Source organism: Copadichromis virginalis, linkage group LG14, assembly GCF_057382275.1.
Source record: "Copadichromis virginalis isolate Kocher_CV1m ecotype Utaka linkage group LG14, C_Virginalis_male_GT1.1, whole genome shotgun sequence".
In the NCBI taxonomy this organism is placed as follows: Eukaryota; Metazoa; Chordata; class Actinopteri; order Cichliformes; family Cichlidae; genus Copadichromis; species Copadichromis virginalis.
Genome location: NC_140631.1, coordinates 33906407 through 33929637, shown reverse-complemented (window position 1 = coordinate 33929637; position 23231 = coordinate 33906407). Strand labels below are relative to the sequence as shown.

General features: G+C 38.4%; 1 protein-coding gene across 1 annotated transcript in view; it reads right to left on the bottom strand.

Annotated features, from left to right (window-relative positions):
* Positions 1 to 8720: 8720 nt before the first annotated feature.
* Positions 8721 to 23231, bottom strand: part of b3glcta (beta 3-glucosyltransferase a) — an 81582-nt gene continuing 67071 nt past the window's right edge. The window contains exons 11-15 of the mRNA XM_085430548.1: positions 21149 to 21262; positions 12910 to 13009; positions 12384 to 12503; positions 11362 to 11506; positions 8721 to 9257 (exon numbers count right to left, since the gene is read on the bottom strand). Of these exons, the coding sequence (XP_085286674.1) occupies positions 9096 to 9257; positions 11362 to 11506; positions 12384 to 12503; positions 12910 to 13009; positions 21149 to 21262 (641 nt within the window). The 3' untranslated portion in view covers positions 8721 to 9095. The remainder of the gene's footprint in view (positions 9258 to 11361; positions 11507 to 12383; positions 12504 to 12909; positions 13010 to 21148; positions 21263 to 23231) is intronic.

The following is a 23231-nucleotide window of genomic DNA, read 5'->3' as shown; positions in this document are numbered from 1 at the left end:
TCTATGACTCTAACTTTGTCACCACAATGAGGTTATAACATTTGTGTTAAATGTGGATTAAATGCAATGAGGCTGTGTTTATTATGCATGTTTGTATCTGTATAACCTGTATAATCTGTATAATGGTTGTGTGGTAAAACCCCAGTAGATTGACAGTTTCTGAAATACAACCTTGAAGAGTTCAAAGTACCTTAAATCCCTGTTTGTCCACAATTCAGGCTTCAAATTCAGCTGGTTGTCTTGATAAATGGAGTGAGTTGCTGCCTCATTGTGAACAGCTGTACTTACATAACTGACTGTGAGTGTATATTGTTAGCATCGATGCTGTCTCTACAGACTCACAGAACTCTAAGTACTTTTTTTTTTACTATTAGTTCCCAGTACTGGAAAGGTCATCATGGCATTTCGGTTCAGACATTCATGTTTTAAGATTCTTAGTTTACAACTTTGGTCATCTCCTCCTTTTTTTTTTTTTTTTTCATGTAGCACCATCACCAGGCCAATTTTTTATCCATCCAAAATTTTGCAATATGACCTGACAAAATGTACAGCATTCAAATAAGTTACATTATTCAATTTTAGAACCAGGGCAGCACGGTGGCACGGTGGTTAGTGCTGTTGCCGCACAGCAAGACGGTCCTGAGTTCAATTCCACCATCAGGCCGGGGTCTTTCTGTGTGGAGTTTGCATGTTCTCCCCGTGTTTGCGTGGGTTCCCTCCGGGTACTCCGGCTTCCTCCCACCGTCCAAAGACATGCAGCTTGTGGGGATAGGTTAATTGATTAATCCAAATTGTCACTAGGTGTGAATGTTCGAATGAATGTGAGTGCAAATGGTTGTCTGTCCCTGTGTGTTGGCCCTGCGACAGACTGGCGACCTGTCCAGGGTGTACCCTGCCTCGCGCCCTATGACAGCTGGGATAGGCTCCAGCGCCCCCCGCGACCCTGAAAAGGATAAGCGGAAGCGAATGGATGGATGGAATTTTAGAACCAGAAGTACTAAAATCGTAAACAAAGAACATCACTAAATTAACACAGACACTGTGAGTGAATTAGCATTCTGATGGCACTTCTGTAAGAAGTACTGCTGTGCACAAGTGTGGTCTAACAAAGCTGCTAGCTGTAGAGTATTCCAAAGAACCTGGACTCATACAGTAACACATCTTTGAGTTGAAACAGCTAAGCAAACGGAAGTGAGAACGAATATTAAGCACATACAGATAACTTCATAAAACAAAAGTGGAGGCCATCTGTGTCTGCCTTCAAAGTCACTGCATGAAAGGACAGATGAATCAACAGCTTCATTGTACTTTAAATGTCACGCTTGATTAGGTTTTCTCTCTTCTGAACTGATCTTTTGAAACTTTCAGCACTCTAGCTTTATCACTGTTGTATAAATTTACATAAGGCCTGATTTTTATGCGACTAGAGCGATAATAAACATAAGCAATGTTTAGAAATGGCTGAGTGCACTTTTTGCTCATGAGTGACTAAAGCAGATGAAGGCAGCAATAATTGTACTAATAATTGTCACATTTCCTACTTCACCAACAACCCACTCATTATTTCCTTATTCATTAATTAGGGAAGGATTAATATAAATATAACAAAGCAAACTAAAATTGCTATTGAGATATTTAAATGGTTGCTTTAAATTTATTAACATAAAATATAATACCAAATATTGAATATTCCCCAATACCCTATCAGCATACTGTGTATTCAAATGGTTTGAGAGGATCTCTTGCACCTTCTTTAGCCTCTTTTCAAGTTTTAGAAAATCTAGTCTGTGACAGAAGACTTTTGAACCAGACTGGGTGAGTAAAATAAAGCAGGATAAAGAAGAAAAAAAGGTCCACGCGAGAAACATCCTGTGTTGGCATGGTAGGTTAAGCAAAGGGCTTTTACATGGAAGAGCAAAGCTGAATGCCATGCGATGCAAAAGTCAGTAGTGACCTTTCAGCACACATGATGGAAGGTGTATAGTCCAGAGAAGGGAGAGCCACAGGAGGGGGGCTGTCTATACTCAGATTTATGTGTGTTAGTAGTGCAGTATTTCCAGACTTTTCTTCTCTTATTAAATACTATATATCTGCAGAGCTATGCCACTCTGACTTACCCACACCTCACGAAATGGTTACATTTCATGCAGAGATGAACGTGAACAGGTGGCCATTTTTCTCTACATTCTGTGCCTGAAAGATAAACGAGGGTTAAAGCATGTGGGAGGAAATCTGACTAGTTCATTACACCATGCTTCAGGAGCAGTTGCTGTACCGAAGCACCTGCACATGGAGATGCTTTGCACTTTTTATTTCATGACTGGCTATGCTTGCACCATTTCAAAGCAGTAATATTATAACACACTGCCTGAATATCGAATAACTCAGGCAGGGTCACTACCCTTGGAATTGGAGATGCTTTACAGGTGCCACTGTTAGGATGGAAAAATTTAAAGGCAAAATTAGTCCAAGGGCATATACACTAACTCTATATGAAGTACCAGTGAAACCACAGGTCATATTTATTGATTCAAGTGCAGTATACAAATATATTATGGTCTGGCTCACAGGATTGCACCTTTCTGACTAATCCTGCAGGCATGTCACACCCCCGTGCAGGGTGTGATGCTCATACAGTTTCTGGAGCTAGTGGCGAAATCGCATATAATCCAGAACTCCTACTCTTATTTCACTTAACAAAATAAGCTTCTTAGAGTTAACGTTGTTGCTAAACCCGTGACTATCGACAGAGCTGCTGTCAGATTTGCTCAGACCCTTGTAACCTTTTAACAAATGCGTGCAAAACACTACACATTGATCATCCATGTCATTAGGACTTCAGTCTATACTGTATGTGAATAAATACAATTTTGAAAAGAGAGTTCCTCCAAGCACAATTTCTTTTATAGCAGGAGCTTTTTGAGCTACAATCTGGTTGGTTTTGAGCTGCTTGAGACTTCAAATATGGGACAGGAAACTGTATAATTTAAATGTGATGTGTGATTTTTGAAAGATGAAAATCAGGTCAAATCTGCACTTTGACTGAGCCATTGCACCACTTAGATTTTTTCTTTTTCACCCACGCTGTTGTAAAATTGCTTTTACAACAGCGTGGTTACAATCACCAATCAACTTCACCTGTCAGACAGATGGCCTCATATTTGTACCTAGAAAACGTTGGCATATAGAGTGACCCAGGCCATGTAACTGCAAATCAAGCCCAAATGATCAATCCTGTATCACGATACTTCACAGTTGGTTTGTGCTGGTATACCAGTTTATGCCAAATGTATTGTTGTGCGTTTTGGTCAAACAGTTTTCTTCTCTATCCACAGGACCCGGTCCCAAAAGTTTTATAGTTTCTTCAGATGAAACTTTGCAAACCTGAGTTGGGCTCCTTGTTCTTTTAGAGAGAAGAAGCTTTTTCCCGACAAATTTTTCAAACACACCACAGCTGTTCAGTTTTTTTTTCTAATTGTACTGTCATGAACTTTAAAATTCAAACTGAGGCAGAGCTGTAGCTAGTGGATTTTTTGCAGTTTCTCTGAGAACTGCACTGTCTGACCACTGGGTGAATTTGCTGGAACAGCAACTTCATTAAGATTGACAACTGTCTTGAATTTATTTCACTGGTGAATAATCTTTCTCAGTGTAGAATGATGGACTTGGGCCTGTCTAATATTTACCATCTTCATTCTCATGGATATAATTAACGCTGTACTCAGTTTTCCACATGACTGCATAGAATCCTGTGAAAACTTTCTTTTTCACATGACTGCAGGAAAACAAACCTCTGTTTTGCTTTGCTGCTTTGCATGATTCACAGTTCAAAATAATGCTTATTTATTTTATACAGCACTTTTGAGGAGCCCCTTGAGAAGCTAATCCTCTGTCTCAAAGAAAGGATTTTACCTCTTTTCTCTTTGAAGCCACCTTCTCTTTACTCCAACTTTCTTTTGATTGGCAGCCCTTGACAAACAGAAGACCTGAACAGCAGGTGGGTGGGACTGCCAGGCTCACAGCTAGGGATCTGTCCCTGGGATGACATTGTGCAGAGCCAAGAGTAGGAAAACCTGTGAGAAGCTGAGCCATTGGAGCAGGTGGGAGCTGAAGGTTTTGGTTCACAGTGATGAATTTAAGATTATAAGAGGGAAAATAAAGAGAGCAAGAAAGGCCATTTTAGAGATTTACTCTTGTTAGTTTGCAACTTATAATATTTTAGTGGTTTACAATCTAAAATATATGGGAACCAATGCACATTACACTGTACTGGAGTACTTGGGTGTTACTGGGCTATCGTGAGGAACATTGTAGATTACATATTTTTTTTGTATGTTTACCTTTTGCCCCAGCTGTTTGCTCCATGTTAATGCATTAAGCTTTGAAGATATACACCCTATGATGAAATTGTAGATACAAACACTCAAAAACACATGCACGCTTACCTCCTTATACTCCACTTACCTCTTGGACAGCGAATACCATCTCCCCCCACAAAGCAGACAACACGGTGTCCCATACTGCAGCCTGAACAGAGACAGCGGGTGTGTTGTTCCCCTGCCAATAAAACTGATTAACTCAGAGTGATAGTCTCGGTCTCCACTGCACAAACACACGTGTATGGCATTCCTATTTTTCTTTATTTCCTTTCTTTTATCCATTTGTTTATGTTGAGTGGTTATTTACTGTAATTGGCTGATTTTTTCCCCATCACATATATCATTAATTGCAATTTTGGGGTCATATATGCTTCTGTTTTGCATTGTTGCTTGATATTATTTTACTGTTTTTGTGTCCTTGCTACTGTGCCTTCCATCCATCTTTTGTGTAAGACAAATTTCCCTGCAAGGACAATAAAGCTTATTTGATATAATCTAATCTTCTCTTAGAGCAGGCAGCTGGCGGATGAGAAGCATTCGGAAATATTTTAATAGCTATCAGTAGCTCGACACATGACAGCATACTATTTATTTTACTGTTGGATCAGCTATAAAACCACTCTTGCATAACTGATGGTTAAGAGCTGGTAAGATTTTGACTTTCAACACTTGTCCTTGGCCTGCCTTTTACTGCACCTGCCTGTTTCCTGGCACATATGCACAAGTTCAACATCTCCTCTACCACCCGCTCTCTCTTTTTTTCAAGAGGCCCATCTCAGGCTCAGTATTGTAATTTGACACTGAATTTATCTTGAGAAATTGCCCAGGCTCAATCATATTATCCTTACTGTGCAGAGCTGAATTATACATATACATAAAAATAATTCATTTGCCAGACACGCCAACATTCATTATTATTTTGATTGTCTTATTCTAAATGGACAAGCAAACAGATGACTTCTGCTAAGGAACACTTTCTGAATGCATAATAATGCGTATATAATCAAATTCATTTAGATGGAGTCAGTAAAGCCTGAATAAGAGACACCTATGATGCATCTGTATATATGCATATATAAATTCCAGTCCTTATAACATGTAACATTAATTTCTGGCTGTCTATGTCTGAAACAGAAAGAGAGAGGGAGTGAAAGAGATGTGCATGGTCGCACTTTAAGGAAAGAAACATTAAGAAATCATGAGTTACCATATTAATAAATCTCCTTGCCCTCTCAACCTGACCTTTTCGCTGGCTGTAATTTTGTTAAAAGATTCAGTTTGGCAGATATTACATTTGTGTCATTAATGTGACCTGCAAGCATAAATTACTTGCAAGTCATCCTGTAAATCACTAGAAAAGAGGGGTCAGTTAATAACTCACAAAAAAGGAAGGAACACAAACATTATAGTAAGTTTTTTGTTATAGAAATAAAAAAAATATATATAATACAAAGTGACTCTACAGCCAACTTTACTGATAGAAAACAACTTCAGTGTTATACATGACAAATAAGCTATTTTAACTAATATGTTCAAGGTCGAAAAGCTACAATGCAACAACTTAAATATGGGTGTTATGTTTAAGAGCAGATGGCTCCCAAGGCTTTATTTTAACTCACTGCAACTGGCAAAAAAAAAAGTATTGTAACTATGTAAGAAGAATCACTGCAGGCACTGTTGTTCTTCTGAAGGGATGGAAAACAGGCTGACAACAAATGAGAAAAGTGAGTGATGATAAAAGCCTCAGCAGACACGACTATGACAGAGATATGAGATGAGATGTAACTGCAGCAGCTCTTTCATCCGCTCCACTTTGGTGGCCCTGATGGGCACAGTGAATCCCAGGAAGAAAATTCAACACCCTCTCCAACCGGAACCCTTTATGGTTCACAAAAGCTTCTATTCAAATAAAGCTTTATGAATAATGTGGCCATGTGTCTTTACAAAGATATGAGAAGACAGTGAATTTTGTGACAAGCTAAACCTTCTGTTCAATGAACGGCTTAAAAGGGAGATATAAATATAAATAGGTGCAAAAAGAGAGTGTGAGATCAAGGCCATAGTTATAATATATATCACAGATTCCCTCAATATTCAGATGGGCTCGAGATAGTTCTGCTCCTCCTTAAATGTACTGAGAAAAGCAACAGCAAACCGCACATCATCAGAAATTATCATTGCTTGATGAGCATAATTATAATTATAATAATTGCCATTATCAGTGTTAATACAATGCATTGCAGCCCTATGGGATGACTGCCTAAATGGTTTTACTGGCTAGCTTTGTGTAAACATAAAATAGAATATTCCTATCTGTTGTTAATGAGTCACTTACAGTATAAATGCTATGGTTTTATATATATAAAAAACCTTTTTTTCCAAGAAATGTATGTAATGTATGGTAACGTTAAACATACTTTTTGTTATTCTTTGCAAAATTTTCACTATAATCTCAGCCACCAGGGGGCAGTCTTTTCCTAGCTGGTGTGTTATAGTGTTTTTCAGATATGCGCTGCTGCTTAACCTTTACGTATTTTCAGATACTCCCGTTTGGAAAATGGAAACAGGCTTTTCCATTTTCAGACTGTGGTGGAAATAATGTGTTCTTAACATCTTGCATGCTTAAAAATAGGTTACACCGATTCATCACGCCATCTTGTGATACAAAGAGATATTACATCAAAATACAGCTCAGCCCTCGTTCAACTTGAGCTGATACAGCCCCAAAACAATACATACATGCTTTGAATATTAAGTCATGGCAGCTGTTTCTTTACATTCTTTCAATAGCTTAAATCATTTTAAAATGTAATTTTTAAACCCAGGAATTTACAATATATATCTTTAATTGTGTAAATAAGTGTTGTAATGGATTTTAACCAAATGCTTTTGGCAAAATTGAGGCAATGAACCATCACCTGCCTCCAAACATCCAGATATTGATTTGTTTTCCCAGCATTGACTCCATGGCCATCTTTCTGCAATGTTTCTAGTTTTAAAGCTGATGTTTCAAGCAAGGTTTTGACTCAACTCTGTAGACTGTACAACTATTACCTCTGAGGATCCTAAATCATGTCGGTTTTTCCAGTAAAAACTGGATTTTTCTTCAGGGGAGGTTACAGTTTAGGATTACCCAAGGTGTTTTGGTTAAATTTCTTTTAAAAGGGTTTGAGTATGTAACTTCAGTAGTATCCTGTAAAATCATTGATGCAAGCTTAACATGGCATTGGAGAATGTCATCCATCTAGTTCAATGTTTTAGACAAGCCAAAAAAGCAAAATTCACCACCTGACAAAGTTGAACCTGGCCAGAATATTGCTGCTGACATACTATTCTCAATTACACAGAGGATTTCCCTCCCTCTGAGCACAGCACCATTTCACCATCACTCATCACTCCATGTGTGGGTGAGTCCCACTAGGAATTTAATTTGTTTCCTGCAAATAGGTTACAATTCATAGGTGTGTTAGAGGATGTCTGCTTGAGTTATTGCACTGTTTCAAATGCCTGAAGCCATTAGACTTTTCATGAACTTGCACCAGCCCGCTGTGCTATTAGGACGGTGTAAATTTAGCACCTTAGTGCAGAAAAGATCTGTAAAGAGAGGAACATCTTCTGTTTTACAGTGTGCATTTGAGAGATGGTAATGAGTTTTCCTTTATTAACATTTCAGATTTTCATTAGCCGAGCGTAATAAATATCGAGCCTTTCATAACCCACCGGTCTTCTAAAGCTTTTTTGGCCGTTACTAGTCACTCCGAATGTTTTGAGAATGAAACATTACAGCTAATTTTTCAAGTTGGCAAACAGCCAGTAGAGGAAAAGTTTAATTTTTCAACTGCATGCTCAAGGTCTTTCAAAGACCTTTAATAATAGTCAGCAAATTACTTAGTCCACCAATTAATTAGGAGATAGACAAAAAATGAAAATGAATTGGTTTTGATGTTGTTAAATAATACATTTATTCTTAATACCTTCTTTATGTTAGTATGGCAATGAAATTGTGTGCCTGTGTCTCTATGAGGAAGGAGAACACCTTGAGAAATAGATGATTATGAAAAAAACCCACAATGTAAATAGACAAGTTTAAAAATAAGATGTTTGTCTGTTGTCTGTGCACAGTAGGACTCTTTTAAAAAGTAAACATTTTAAGGGCACAAATTTTCACAATGCTTCTGAGAGAATTCACGCTGCTTTGTAGCTGCACAGAAGAGACTGCTCATATTGTAGTTTTGCCATCTTAGTCATAGCATTAATTAACCTTTAACAACCTCATCATTTATACATTGCCCAGTTAGACTAAATCCTGCAATAGGTCCCAAATGAAAGCAAAAAGCAAAATATTTTGAAATATTAATGCCTTTATGACAAAATAGAGCACATTGTACAACATTAGTGATCATTGTAAAAGACACCATTTCTCCAAAGAAACGATATGCTCCTCTATAAGGTATTAGATTAAGATATAAATATACACATATTCCCAAATTTGACAGCAACCATAACATGCAACTCAGTCATGAAAACACTCAAATATTAAATCACGGACACATGCTCGCATGGTCCTTCTTTATAACAGCTCAACATCAACATTACAAAAAAAACAAAACAAAACATTTACATCTGTGAACTGATAATTTTCCCATCACTCGACATACACACACTGTATATACATATAAAAGTATTCATACAGGCTAGTTTATGTGCTTAAATTCATTATAGTTCAGTTTTTCCACTTTTCAGTTCATCTTGACTTGCTGTGAAGTCATCCTTAAGCCATTTGTTGAAGACAGCAATGGGGTCAATGTTCCAGTGTTTATGAAAAGAGATGGGCACCTGGTGAGCTAGGAAGTCTCTGGCATAGTCCTCTGGGCGTGCCTGAAAGGTAAGATTAAGCATGGTAATTTATATTTGGAAGCTGTCTCAGGAGACGTAGGAGAAAAGGTATGAAAGCACGAGTTTCTGTTCAGATGCCTCCTGAAAATAGAGAAAGTAACACTTACGATGTCTAATTATAGGTCATGCATGCTTGTGGTGTAGCGACTCATTTGACATTTAACTTTTTCACGATTGTGAGAAATGACTTAAAGCCATTTTGGAATATCAGAGCAGCAAATGCACAGGTTTAAATGCACTTTTGGATGTGAAACAATCACCTCCCACCTGGAATCAGCAGGCCCTTTTGTTTTATGTCAGACTGCACAGCCTTTTGTCCCCTTCTCCCATGTACTAGAGCAATACATGTGATTTTGATTGGCTCTAGTAACACTGGAATCTCACAAGAAATGTGTGACCTACAAAGAGATGTGCTTATCTATGAATGCATGACATGCCACTCTATAGGCATATTTTATGCCCACTGTCTGTGGTGCCCTGTTGGCACCCTACCTGTATATAGGTATATATATGCCTGCTATACTCCCTCACATGGTGAATAAAAAAAAAAGACAGACTTAAGACTGGAAAGAAGAAAACTGCATGTAAAGACGAAACATGAGTTATTTATAGATTATGAAATGTACATGACGAGATTTTATAAGTATATGTTTATACTCCTGGGGATCTGAGCAGAAGAATACTTCACATCGGGCCTATACATAAGCTTTTGGCAGATTATATAAATATCATCTGTCAATGTACACACATGATGTACACGTTGAAGTGAAGAAGCAGTAGGAAATTAAGTGGTCTAAAAACCGATTTAACACAGTTACATAATCACACATGGTATTAGCAACATTTTAGAGCTTCTTCTTCTCAACCATAGCTATGTTTGGATAACATCAGGCAAACAGCAATGTCATGGAAATGAGATGATATGAAAATGATTTTGCAAGGATGAACGATTTCGCTTTCTTCCTTTTTTTGACTGTTTGACCTAAACACACGCATCTGTAATGATGCCCGACCGCAGAAGCACCAGTGCAATTGTACTCTGCCTTGTTTCTGAAGGTGTCACTAAAACATAACAGGAAGACAGCAAGTCAAAGGAAAAAAATCTCCTGTTATTCTTTTTGGAAAAAGGCTATCTAGCTGTTTTGGAGACTGCTATAAGTCTTCCAATTTTTTTCTGTCTTGCCACTTTCAGCAAAGCATTGCTGGATAAAAAAGATCAATATCCTGTGAAGTGTAAATATGTTCTTATCACTGAGAAGGGTGGACATACCCTAGAAATCCCACAGGACTGCTTCTACCCACAGTAAGTCCTATTCACATGTTAAGCGCTCTGCTTGTCACCCGTAGCTTTGTAGCTCACTACTGGTTGCTGGTGGACATTCCAGTCTTATGTATTTGACATGCCGTGACATATCAGTCAACAGTATCCTCAACCTCAGCTATTCTCTTCCTGTGTTTATGCCCCCATGCTGTCACCCAACCTGTCTGCGTAGCACCCCCTTCATTCAGGCGTATTGATGAGCATTGCACGTTTATATTAGTGATGCTGTAATTACCGGTTTCTGATTTGTAAGTACAGTCCACATCAATGCACCCATAATTACAACTAGGAATTTTCTAAGAGCTCAGCTTACCTAAATGAACCAGGAGAAAAGGATGGTAAATATGAGGTTCAGACTGCATCACACTTTCAGAAGTACAAACTCTAATGTGGATGGTTTCACCGTTCACTAGCTTGAAATTACAGAACCTGTGATAGAAAATTACTTTAGCATATGCAGTGCCTAATCAACCAGAAAAAAAAAAAAAAAAAAAAATCCTGCGTAGGTGTACAGGGCTTTTGAAAATCAGACATCAGCCAGTTCTCAGTCTGCCTGCAGATGATGAGGCTGAAACACCTAAAAAGAAATGTGGCTTCCTTTGCACGGTCTGTTCCTTAAAAGTCATCACATATCTCAATGTAAAATCTCCTTTATCGTTATACCTGAAGAGATTTTTCATTAAAGAAAAAAAGATTATTGACATAAAAAAAAATCCTTATATTCTTCACACAAAAAAGAATGTATTGTGAGAGTATGATTACAACCTGGTGGAAGAGAGGACTATGTGTGACAGGAAGTCCAAGAGCATTGAGGCACATGCCCAGCACCATGTCATCTGGCGCGTCATTGCTGTAGCACTTGCAGCCACTCTTAAGAAGTCGCACCACAGCTTCCCTGCTGAACACCATACTGCAGCAACGCATAAACATACAAAAAGGCACGTAAAAGACACACATAACACACTTATCTGAAGTGTAAATGATCAATTTAGAAGGAATTTTTTTTTGCCAGGAAATTATATATGCATGCCTTTCCACTATCATTTTAAGGTCCATTATGCGTGTTTCATTCAACTGAGGGGGAGGGCAATAGAATAGAGTAAAATTATGAGCTGAGAGCGAGATGGGTTTTTTCATATAAATTGGCTCTGCGTAACAATGATGCGACAATTCAATGAAAAGAGAAACAATTACAGATGACAAAATGAATATTAAGCTGACAGAAAAATCGCTCATTGCCACTCAGAATGGGTCTTTTTTTTTTAGATATTATTCTTCAGAAAACTGGCAGCTATAGTGTTGTGAAGTGTCACAGCAACTGAAGTGTTCCTAAATGGAGTTTCTCACACAGCTCACTCACAGCTCAAGAGGTATCTAAAGCACAGATTTTGCCAAATAGGTGAGATTTGTGCTGTCGAAATAAAAGTGAACTACCACTTTTGCTTTTTGCCCACTTTATGATCTTACATCTGATGTAAGCAAAATGGCACTAAAATCAGATTTTTAATTAAATTCTGGGTGTTTTTCTTTCACCTGCTTTAACAACTGATGGCCATTTGTGATTCAGTGGGGTTTTATTTCATATTTTTATTGAGTTCTTTTACTGCAATGCAGTCTCCAAACTCATTTCCCTTAGGGGAGCACCACACTTTTAAACTAAATTGAAAGGGTTTATCTGTAAATTACAGATTACGTTTTTTTTATTACACACTTTATAGTTCCTCTGCTGCCCCTGAATCTTCTATCATCATCATTCCCAGAGCATTTGAGCAGTGAAACTAACTCACCCACCACCTCCTGTTATGTAACTGTAGCCACCTTGGCTCAAGCCATAGCCGTATCGCTCCCCCAGACTCACTGGTTCAGAGGAGTCATAACAGCTCAGCAAGACTTGCAGTCTGGGAATGCTGGAGGAAGCACAGTTCAAACTAATCACACACTCATCATCATCATCATACGCACATTCTGGTGCCTACACACCTAAAAAACTATTCATCTAGAGGGAGAATTAACTGCGCTCCCTCAGGCTATTTTAAACACCCAGAGGCTTCCAAATGAAGAGGCAACGTGACAGAAAGTGAAGCCAGCTGGACATGAAGTTATATGCTGAGCTTTTTAGATGTTTGATAGGATGGTAATATCTCTAGAACTCATTTTTACAAAGTGACTTCATTCCGAGCGTCTCTCTCTTTCAACCTTTTCACAGCTAAGACAGAATCTGGTAGAAATTTTATGAATAAATGTCAGTCAAACAGTCAGCGTTTAGGCCACAAAAATCCCAAACAAACACATTTCCAAATGACAAGAACATACCTGATAAGTGTGTCATCATCCACAATGAGGAGCCACTTTGTGTCCGGCACAGCGCTGCTTAGAAATCTTTGAAGAATTGCAAATGTTTTTCCACAGTGGCCTGCAAATACAGACATGCTATCAACAGAATGGCCAGTATGACTTAATCACATATTGACCATCTGGTTTACAAAGATAAATGACCCTGTTAGGAAGAAAATCACAGTTGGTATAAACAGTTATTTATATGCACAGATGCCTTCATGCACACAAACGCAGGCACAAGGCAGTAGCAACAAAAATTATAGTCATTTATTATTCGGACTGGATTTGAAAGGAGTGAAGCTAACCAATAGTCACAGTTGTTAACTACAGAAAGAGCAATGTTTAACTTAGGAAAGCATACGAGACTTGATTTTCAAGCTACGTTTAGATAAAAAGTAACTAATTAGAGTTTTATTCTCTCGATAGGGGCCTTTTCAGAAGGTAAGAAAAATAAGCACGACCATAGGGCTTTTTATTTGTAGCTTTTGCTTGTAGTTCTGCATTAACTTGACAGCAGTGAGGACTGTTTGGGCAAACAAAGAGCAGCTCTGCATTCTGCTCAAAGACACCTCAAAAGTATGTTTGCTTTTACATATGCATGTCAGCAACTGCACAGGTCAAACAGGTGATCGCACATGTAAAGATCTGTTAAAAAAAATGATTCACCTCTTCAAGGTTTGGATTGCACAGCAATGAATAAAATCCTCTCTGGGCTTTTCAGTGCAAAGATATGTCCTACAAAGCTTTGTAAGCAAAAAAAAAGAAAGAAAAAAAGAAAGCCCTTGTCTACATTCTGACATCTCAAAGAAAAAACAAGGTATGTTTGGAATGATGAGCCCGGAGATCAAACTTTTACTCTGGCAAGTTTGACATGACGGCCAGATGGAACAAAATTTTCTGCCAACTCCTGAAAAAACAGTGATGTGGAAGTAAACAACAAATACAAAGAAACCAAAGAAATATGCCCATCAGAATCCAAATATGTGCACCATCAGGGCTGAGAGCTGAGACATGGAAATCTCTGGTGGCAAGCATCACAAAGAATACTGAGGCCTTACTGTTTTATTTATAAGGCACCCAAGGTGTTTTTGCTGGTATCTGAATATAGAATAAGAAGGGACACCTTGAACTGCTGACAGGAATAAAATCCAAAAACACGCTGATCTCTGGTAATCTTATATCTAGTCGTGGGAGTTTAGTGAAGATCAGGGTCGTGGATAGATAGTAGTTTTCTTCTTCATGTTTAATGCAGTCTTTAGAAGAAAAGAGCAAACAACCACAGCTACATTCATATGAACATAATACTACAGAAAGTTTTGCTTTGGCCCAGCTTTGACATTTTCTTTTTACCCAAGTATTTGTTCATACTCGGCCGTGAATCGTACTCGTACTTGCTTGATAAAGTTCCTATGCCACTTTTCCATTTCAAGGTCTTGCATCATTCTCTGCCTCACTTGCTCAGACTATATACATTTTTAAACTCAGCCTGTTGAGTGTATTTTTCCATTTTCAAAATAAATGTATACTGTAAAGATGTGGGTTTTCCACCAGACTTAATATTTCTTTGTGGTTTCAGACAGATGCATGATGAGCTAGACAGTTCTGAGTTGGGTGGATACTTGTGTTAGATTTGTATTGTTGATTGTCATTTATGCTTAGAAATATCTACTCATATATGCTTAGAGTTGTATAATCAATGTCATGTTGGTAGAGGTTTGATCCTTAGTAGTCTGTGGAGACTTTGTGTGCATTCCAAAGTGTTCTGGCATTCACACCCACACCCTGGGAGCATGGGAGAGGTCGTACCTTCTCTTATTGTTTTGTGGTAGGATAAACGTATCTATGTCTGTTTTAGGCTAAGTGCCTTTTGTTTAGAGGAACTGCTGGACTTCCAGACCAGCAGGTTTAGGGAAGTCTTTATGGGGTCACACTCTGACCCCACACACACACACACACACACACACACACACACACACACGGTACTCTTTGTTTGTATGTAGGCGTCATATGTTAATGAACCTATGTATATTCATGTGACCTCAATAAAAGAGCAGTGTTACGGGGGAGCGGGCGAGAGCAACTGGGGTCAAGCGAAGGGACGGCGTTTGTCCAGTTCTCTCCCGTGCACGAGAAACATAAAGAACTTTGCTTTTGCTGTGTAATTAAATTGTCTTCAACGTTCCAGCGAATTGGTTTAAGCTACAAACCTATCAACTTGTTTTTCAGGACAATGCGAATGAATTAATTTTATGTCAGATCTGTTTTTACATTGGACTCTTGACAATAATTCTGTCTGCCAGTCTGTGCCTCTTTCCTTGATAAATGTGACGGCTTATGCTGCATTTCATTTTCTTTGTGCACATGTAAATGCACGATATGGCTTTAAGATTTGCTCCGAGGACACAGGCAACAATGTTAGTGATGAACAGACTCTTGACATATCGATGCCTGACGATGATGAACTTCAAGGATGCTCTCAGCAATCATTAGCATAAAGTTTGAGGCCTTGGGAAAGAAGAAGAAAGAAATGAGCAAAAGAAATGGAAATTAATTTTTTATGTACCGATCATCTCCTCCTTTCCTTAAGACAGATATATTCCTTTTATGTCTCATTTCACTGCATTCTTATCTAATAACGTAATGGCCACTGTCCTCATATTGATAAGTACCCGACACTGTTGCATATTTCTAAATATAGATACTGTAAATCAGTGAGGGTTTTTTCTGTTGTCGTGGTTTGTGGCTGGGGCAATCTCATTTAAAGTCTTTTACTAGATCTTTTACATCACACTGCAGAAATCCAATCTATCGTACATCCTCCAGGATGTAAATCCTATTATTAGTTCTGTTTGACTGACATTATGCACTGACAGTAGCTTACGTATCTGGCTATTTACCAGAATCACTGAAGATGCCCCTGCCTTGATGATGGACCGTGGACTGCTGCCATCACAGAAGGCAAAATTGGAAGGGAAGGAGGCACTTTCTTTTAGATTACCTGGGAGAAAGACTTTGCCAACACTGCCCTTTTGTGGACAGCTTCAATTTCAGTTTTTTGTCAGAGCACAACCAGCTGCAGGCCTGTCTGGTTGGCTGTCTGCAGACTGTGAATGGCGTCTTACCCTTACCCCATGTTCTATTGTCTAGAGAGAAATGATCATGAAATATCAGTTCTGCTTTAGGCAATAATTAAACAAATGTTCTTTAACATAAATGATCTAAATCTTTAGGTAAGATCAGATCCACTAGACTAAGGAACACTTCCACACTCTGCAATTAATTATCCATTTTTATTTATTCTTGCTTGCCCACTAAAACTAAGTCAAACTGTAGCTTTAGACAACCATTTACGTGTTTGATTGGAAGCAGATGATACAAATCTGTTATAGCGGCCTTACAATTTAATGACAACTTTTCATGACCTTTTCTAGGCTAGTGTAGATGAAGTCTACGTGTATACTACAGTAGGCAGCACCTTAGTTTTTACCCCTCAACTGTAAATGGCTGATGGTGTATTTTATATCTTGATAACGTGATAATGAGGTGATGGAAGACTTTCAAATTCATCCAACAGAAGCAGCTACTAAAATCTTGGATGGGTTTTAATCTCAGTGGCCTTGATCAGAGGTCAGCTCGAGTTCAGACGTCAGCTTTACTGAAAAACACCTAGCATTTGTTCACATGTATACCATCAGTACATCTACTAGGAGGCTGTTGGGTAGCACTGGGCAGTATCTTTTTAACACTATCAACAGTGTATTTAGCCATATTTATATTTTAGACTTTATATAGTGATCATGTTCCCTTGGTCTGAATGAATTTAGATGTTGTTCTGACTGGACAACCAAAAAAACATTTCAGTCAATACAACATTAATAATACATGATATGCTACAGTGTCTATGGTAAGAAACCTCCTCATTGTGGATAGTGACAAGCAGCAAAAGAACAAGTAAACAAAAAAGTCAGTTTCCAGATTTAAATCACATCTCCATCAATGAATTCAACATGACTGAGTAATGTATGAGCATTTTTACACTTTCAATTACCCCTAAGCAAAGCAATCACTCTCCATATACATCAGGTAGTGGCATGTTTAACGATTTCTCTTGGATTTTACTGGTTCTAAATCGATGTGGTTTTACTGTTTCAAGGGAACTGAAAGAGGATTACTCTCACTATAGCGTGGCCCTACTCCAAACAGATGTGCATTAGCAATGCATAATAAGTTGCTGAGTGCACTGAGGGGGCCCATGGGACTCCACTGTCACCTTGTTTTACTCTTCACACATACAACCTCCAACTGTACACCAGTTATGTCACCTTAAGAACTTGTGCATTTAAGACTTTACTACTATGAGATGTATACTTCTGCACTTTCCCCATCCGCATTAGTAAATTTAACAAGATGCAGGTTTGTTTAGGTAAGAATTACATATTCTTCTTGCGGAGTTATTTTAAACCCCAATGCAAGTCACAGAACCAACAGAGGCGTCAGCATGATAGAAATCCAGAAATCCTTTAATCTGATTTGCATATACCGTTTTTTTTCTTCTGTTGAAGTTTGACTTTAAAAAAATCAAAATTATTTCGGTCTGAAGTCTGAGAGCATTGACAGTGCAGAAGAACTATTTGTTTAGTGTTTGAAAAGCAAAGGCTCTCATTTTGGATTTGTTTAAGAGCAAGAAGTGCGTGAGACCTGCCACTATCTACAACGAGGAGGTGGAGATGAGGCGGCTCTCAAGTATGGGGGTTGCATATCAACACCAAACTGCACTGATAAGAGAGTAACTTTGCCAGAGAAGGTTGGCTTTTATTCTTTGGAAGGCTCAGATCTGCATCATACTAGTACAAATTTACTAGCAAGTACCCAGTGGCAGTTTACATCTATACAGCGAGAGGTTGCAAGAGACATCCTTGTTAAAAGTGCTAAGCTGCCTGGAGACAGTGACTGAAGGGAGGCACGGGTCTACACCAGAGCTCTGAACAACAAGTTTTACCTACAGTGGAGTTAAACTGGCAACAGCCAATGCAGCATCTTTTTAAGGTACAGAACGCGGAGTCTTTCGTGTCACTGTGTTGCCGATGGCTATGAGGTAGAATAATTTTTTTGCCCAAAGCAGAGAGTTTGTACCGTTCTTGTAAACTACCCTGGATTGCTTGGTGCATTCTTCAGGTCTATGTACTGTATATTTGTGCACGTTTCCCATTACCACACCCAGTGTGATGCATTCCATAATTCTATAACATTACTATGATTACGTTACATCTGGACAGGTTCTGTCATTGCAGATGCAATGATGAATTAAATACAAATAAGTAAGTTTTTGTGCATGTATCTCTAAAAGTTACAAATAAATAAATCCTTGATATAAAAATGAAGGACCATAAATAAATTAGCTGAGATATCTTATTTTGCAAAAAAAACAAAAACAAAACAGACCTTATTGCTCACACAGAAATGAAGGACGCTTAAGGATGAAGGTAGATGCAAAGAGTATCAGACTAAGCCATATTGAAAATACTTATCATTTCAGTGCACACTACATTGCATTTCATTTATTTATTGTTCTCGGTAGAACAACAATAAATATATCCATCCATCCATGTGTAGACCAGCTCTGCATCATTTAGCTCAACAACATCCCCCAGTTCCTCCCTTAGTTGATCAGCTTGGTACGTTGTTGGATTAAAGACCCTCCAGGGGGATTGCAAGGTTTTCAGTCCACCTGAGGATGTATTTTTCTAGCAGAGAAACCAGGTCTGCCCCAGAGTCTCTTCCCAGTCAATCAAGTCTGGTGCACCCCCTGCGGGAGCCTCCTTTGAGCTTTGTTACTAAGTGTAGCCAGTTGTTGTTAACCGCTGAACATCATCTATGCTACTTATCCTATCCAAGCTCTAAATGTAGATGCAATTGAAACACGTAAACAGGAATTTGAAACAGCTGATGTTTCTCAGAAATGAAAAATTATGCTCAAAAACTGTATTCTTTTCATTTGTATGAAACTTATCAAAACTGGTGTTACAAGGTGCTTCCCAGAAACATAGAATAAACAAACAAACTAAATGATAAAGCATTTTACATATCAGTCGAAATAGGCCACACTCGAGTGTAACATCAAAATAAGAATGAGAATGAAGTGGTTCCATTGTAAAGAACAAATTAAAATTAACACACATAACCTAAAGGTTAAAAGAATAAGATGCAAGTAGGATATAAAATTTATGTTAAAATGTATATAAAAAGCCTAATGATACAAATGAGACTAGCAGTGGTTTAACAGAAGACACAGACAAGGCCAGCTAGAGATCTTCAGGCAGATCATTTTACAACTGAGGAGCCCTAGCAGCAAATGCTCAATCACCTTTTGCCTTGAAGCAGTTGGTGGGAATAGTTAATCGTGTCTGAGGATCTGCACCTGAACTAGTTAAGATGGGAACATCACTTTGAGTGTATATTCTGGGGCCAGGTGGTGAAGGACTTTAAAAGTAAAGTCCTTCACCAAAAGTAAAAAAAAGTAAAATCTTAAAATCAGTTCTAAAAGTAATGTCAGAAAGCTGCTGCAATCTGAAGTCTAATCTAACCAAGAGAAAATAAAGGCATGGATGACAATCGATGAGTTTCACTAAAATGCAGAAGTGATCATATTTCTTAGATGGCAGTAGCAGGACTGGATGATCTTGCTTATACATGTTTCTTGAGGGTGAGACTAGAATTAAAAAGCACAACCAGGTTTTCGACAGCTGGTTTTACATAAACTCGTAAAGGAAAAGGGGGGATTCATACTGGGATGAAGCTTGTGTGACACAACAATAAGAATGTGTTTAGATTTAGAAAATTTGGAAAATATTTCTTAATATCAGTTAATTTGTAAGACTGGACTGGGTTTTGATTTTATTAGAGTGATAGAACAATGTGTCACTGGCATAGCACTGGAAAAAAAAACAAATGGGCAGGTCCCAGTACAGACCCCTGAGGGTCTCCACAGTACAGAGTAAGCAGCAATGTGGTCACCGTAGAAAAATTCTGTCTGGTCATCGAAAAGTTTTCATTCCAGATACACCTGCTCAGTGCTTTGTCCCCTTGATCAAACTTTTATGGTTTACTGTGTCAGAATATTGCAGTTACGTCAAGTAACATCAGAGAAGAACAGTGACTGGTATCAGCAGTTCATCTGTTACCTTCCTAAGCACAAAATCTTTACTGTGGTGTCTGACTAAACTAAACCTGACAAAAAACTTTTAAAATGTTCAGATGTAATGCTTCTAGAAGCTGTAGACAATTGTCTATACAAGTTTTGTTGTAATACTTGTAATCGCTCTTTAAGTTTTTCAGTAAGAAGGATTGAGGCCCGATTTTTTGATGAGTGGTTGCACACGGGCTGTCTTTAAATACTCTGGAGAGTGGACAAAGGACAGAGAACTGTTAAATATTTAAAGTAGAAAACTGTTAAGTATTTAAAGGGGCAGTGACATCCAAAACTTCAATTAAGCATGTTGGACACAGGTAAGTAATTATACAGTACAGCAGGATGGATTTTACATGATGTATACCCATTTTCAAAAAAAATAAAAAAATAATGGGAAATGGGTATAGATCTTATAAACAGCACTTGTTCATGAATTAAATTGGAAAGGAGTGCGAGCACTGAAACTGCTACATCGGTGAAATGATTAAATAAACCAACTTTAGGAAACCACCAGCTTTAAAACAAATATTTGGAACAAACACTAGTCATAAAAAGGTGACCTAGTATTTAAGTCCTAGAGATGGTAGAAGTCACCGGGGGATTATTGATTAAAGTGGTCAGTAGGTTAGAAAATTATAGTTCTTGGTCAAGAGAAGCTCATATCAAACAGAAGGCACAAAGCCAGTTTTCTAAAAGAAAAATATGCCTTACAAAAGAAAAACTGCAGCACACTCCTGCTGCCAACTGAGAAGAGTTTTATTCATGTCACTGTTTTACAGTAAATTGATTTTTATGCTGAAAAGTTGAAATACCCACTGACAAAAGTACTCCAGCTCAATCTGGTTCCAGTTCTCCTTAAATGTTGGATTTGAATCACATCCCCTTCATGTGGTGGTGAAAGGTGTATAACTTTTGAGCCTAATTAGCCAGTTCAGCCTGGACCAATATACTAGGCCAGTAAGTGTATCTGCCGGTACAAGTGATGATTGGTGTGATGAAAAGTGAGGCTGTGAAAGGATAACTTACCCCTTTCAGTATTTGGAACACCTAAATTAATGGTTGGTATTGAAGGATCGGCATGATCGCTGTAGTACTCCAAAAATAAGGCGTCCTTTTCCCAAGTCTTCTTTATCACTGGCACTAGAGATAGAAGGAGAAAAATCAATACAGTGTTCAGAGTTTCACAACAAGCAGACCTCATGTTCTGTGCAATGTTTTCTGACCAAATGAAAACATTCTGATATTCTGTGTTTTTAAAGTAAATATTTTATTTAGGGAGATGAATCATTAAGGATAGTGAAATGATAAACAATGTTCCCTTTAATCCTTCGACTTTGTTCAGATTAGATTAATTCAGTATGTACCGACACTGTGCTCTTTTGTTACTTGGGGAAAAGCCTCTTTTGATTCTGGCTTGGATGACTGGCTTTCAATATTTGATTAGACATATGATTAGTTACACCAAAGTAAATCACAAAACTTTTCAAAGTAACTTGTAAAATAAAGGGTTTCTTTCCTTTACTTTTACATTTCAGAGCTTTGACTCTGGGGATTTTTGTCAGGCCTCAAAAATAATTTAACTTCATTGTGCTTAATGTCCAGTAGCACTGTGAAACCTGCAGCTTTTGGCAGTGGAAAGGTACTGCAGATAGCAGATTACTGGATCTGTATTTTTCCATTCTATTTATACCCTGCTATCACAGGTAGGATAAGGCACAGTAGCACCAAGTTGCTGACTTAATTCTTGGTGTCAAAGGTCAGCGTTTTCCTCTACATTTTATTACGATAGGACTCATGAATTTTTGGATATTTGAAAGTTTCTGGGCTGTTTAATTCACAGAGTATTAATGCAGAGAAACACAGGATACCCTGACATCTACAGCAGCATCAGCAGCTCAAGGCTGTGTTCATCTCTCATAAATCATCAAAAATGAATCAAAGTGGCATGTTTAAGATTAAAAGAATAAACCAAAAAACAAAAAAAGTTGTGTTCAGTGCCTGTACAGGTTCTGAACTGATAAGAAACATCAAGTACAATCAAGCTCGAAGTGCACATGTATCTTACATTACCACATTAAACAGCTAAAGCAAACAAGTATATTCCAAAAGCATCATTCAGGTCAGATATTGACTGCTTTAGACAATCATTAGGTTAAAAAGAAAACTTTGAACACAGAGTGAAGCAGCAAACACAACCTACACATTGCTGTTAAAAAAAGACAACTGTGGCTCTTGAGGATATAAAATGGCATTTTATCAGACAAATGCCACTTAAACTGAAGCACACCAGTACATTAAAACACAGTTAAAGCAGAGACTGTGTTACAAGATGGCATGAGGTTCTGTAGTTCTTAAGAAGTGCTGTAAATATTTCATTAAAAGCAAATGAAAAGATAGAGGTGAATAAATTGTGTATCACAGTAAAAAATACAGTATTATTATACAACACTATCTGCATGCCACATTTCAACTGGTTTTTAAGAAGGGTAACATCCATCCATCCATCCATCCATCCATCCGCTTTGTCCGGGGCCGGGTCGCGGGGGCAGCAGCCTAAGCAAAGAGGCCCAGACCTCCCTCTCCCCAGCCACCTCCTCCAGCTTATCCGGGGGAATACTAAGGCGTTCCCAGGCCAGCCGAGAGATATAATCTCTCCAGCGTGTCCTGGGTCTGCCCCGGGGCCTCCTCCCGGTGGGACATGCCTGGAACACCTCACCCAGGAGGCGCCCAGGGGGCATCCTTGTCAGATGCCCGAACCACCTCAGCTGGCTCCTTTCGATGTGGAGCAGCAGCTGCTCTACTCTGAGCCCCTCCCGGATGGCCGAACTTCTCACCCTAAGAAGGGTAACATGCTTTTCTTTAATGTTTTACTTCATTCTATGTTTTTGTCAACTCATGTTGACTTTTTATGTTTTGGAGAGAATGAAAGCTATAGAAAACAACAAAACTGACTTGGTGGTTCTGCATTTATTTCTGTTTCAAATCAGTGCAGAACCACAAAAACGTCCACGTAACAATAGAGCTACATACGGATTTCTTTTTGTGGTAGTACAGGCTAGTTCTAGGTGCAACCTTCTTGTTTAGAAATCAATTTTACAATCACGATTTC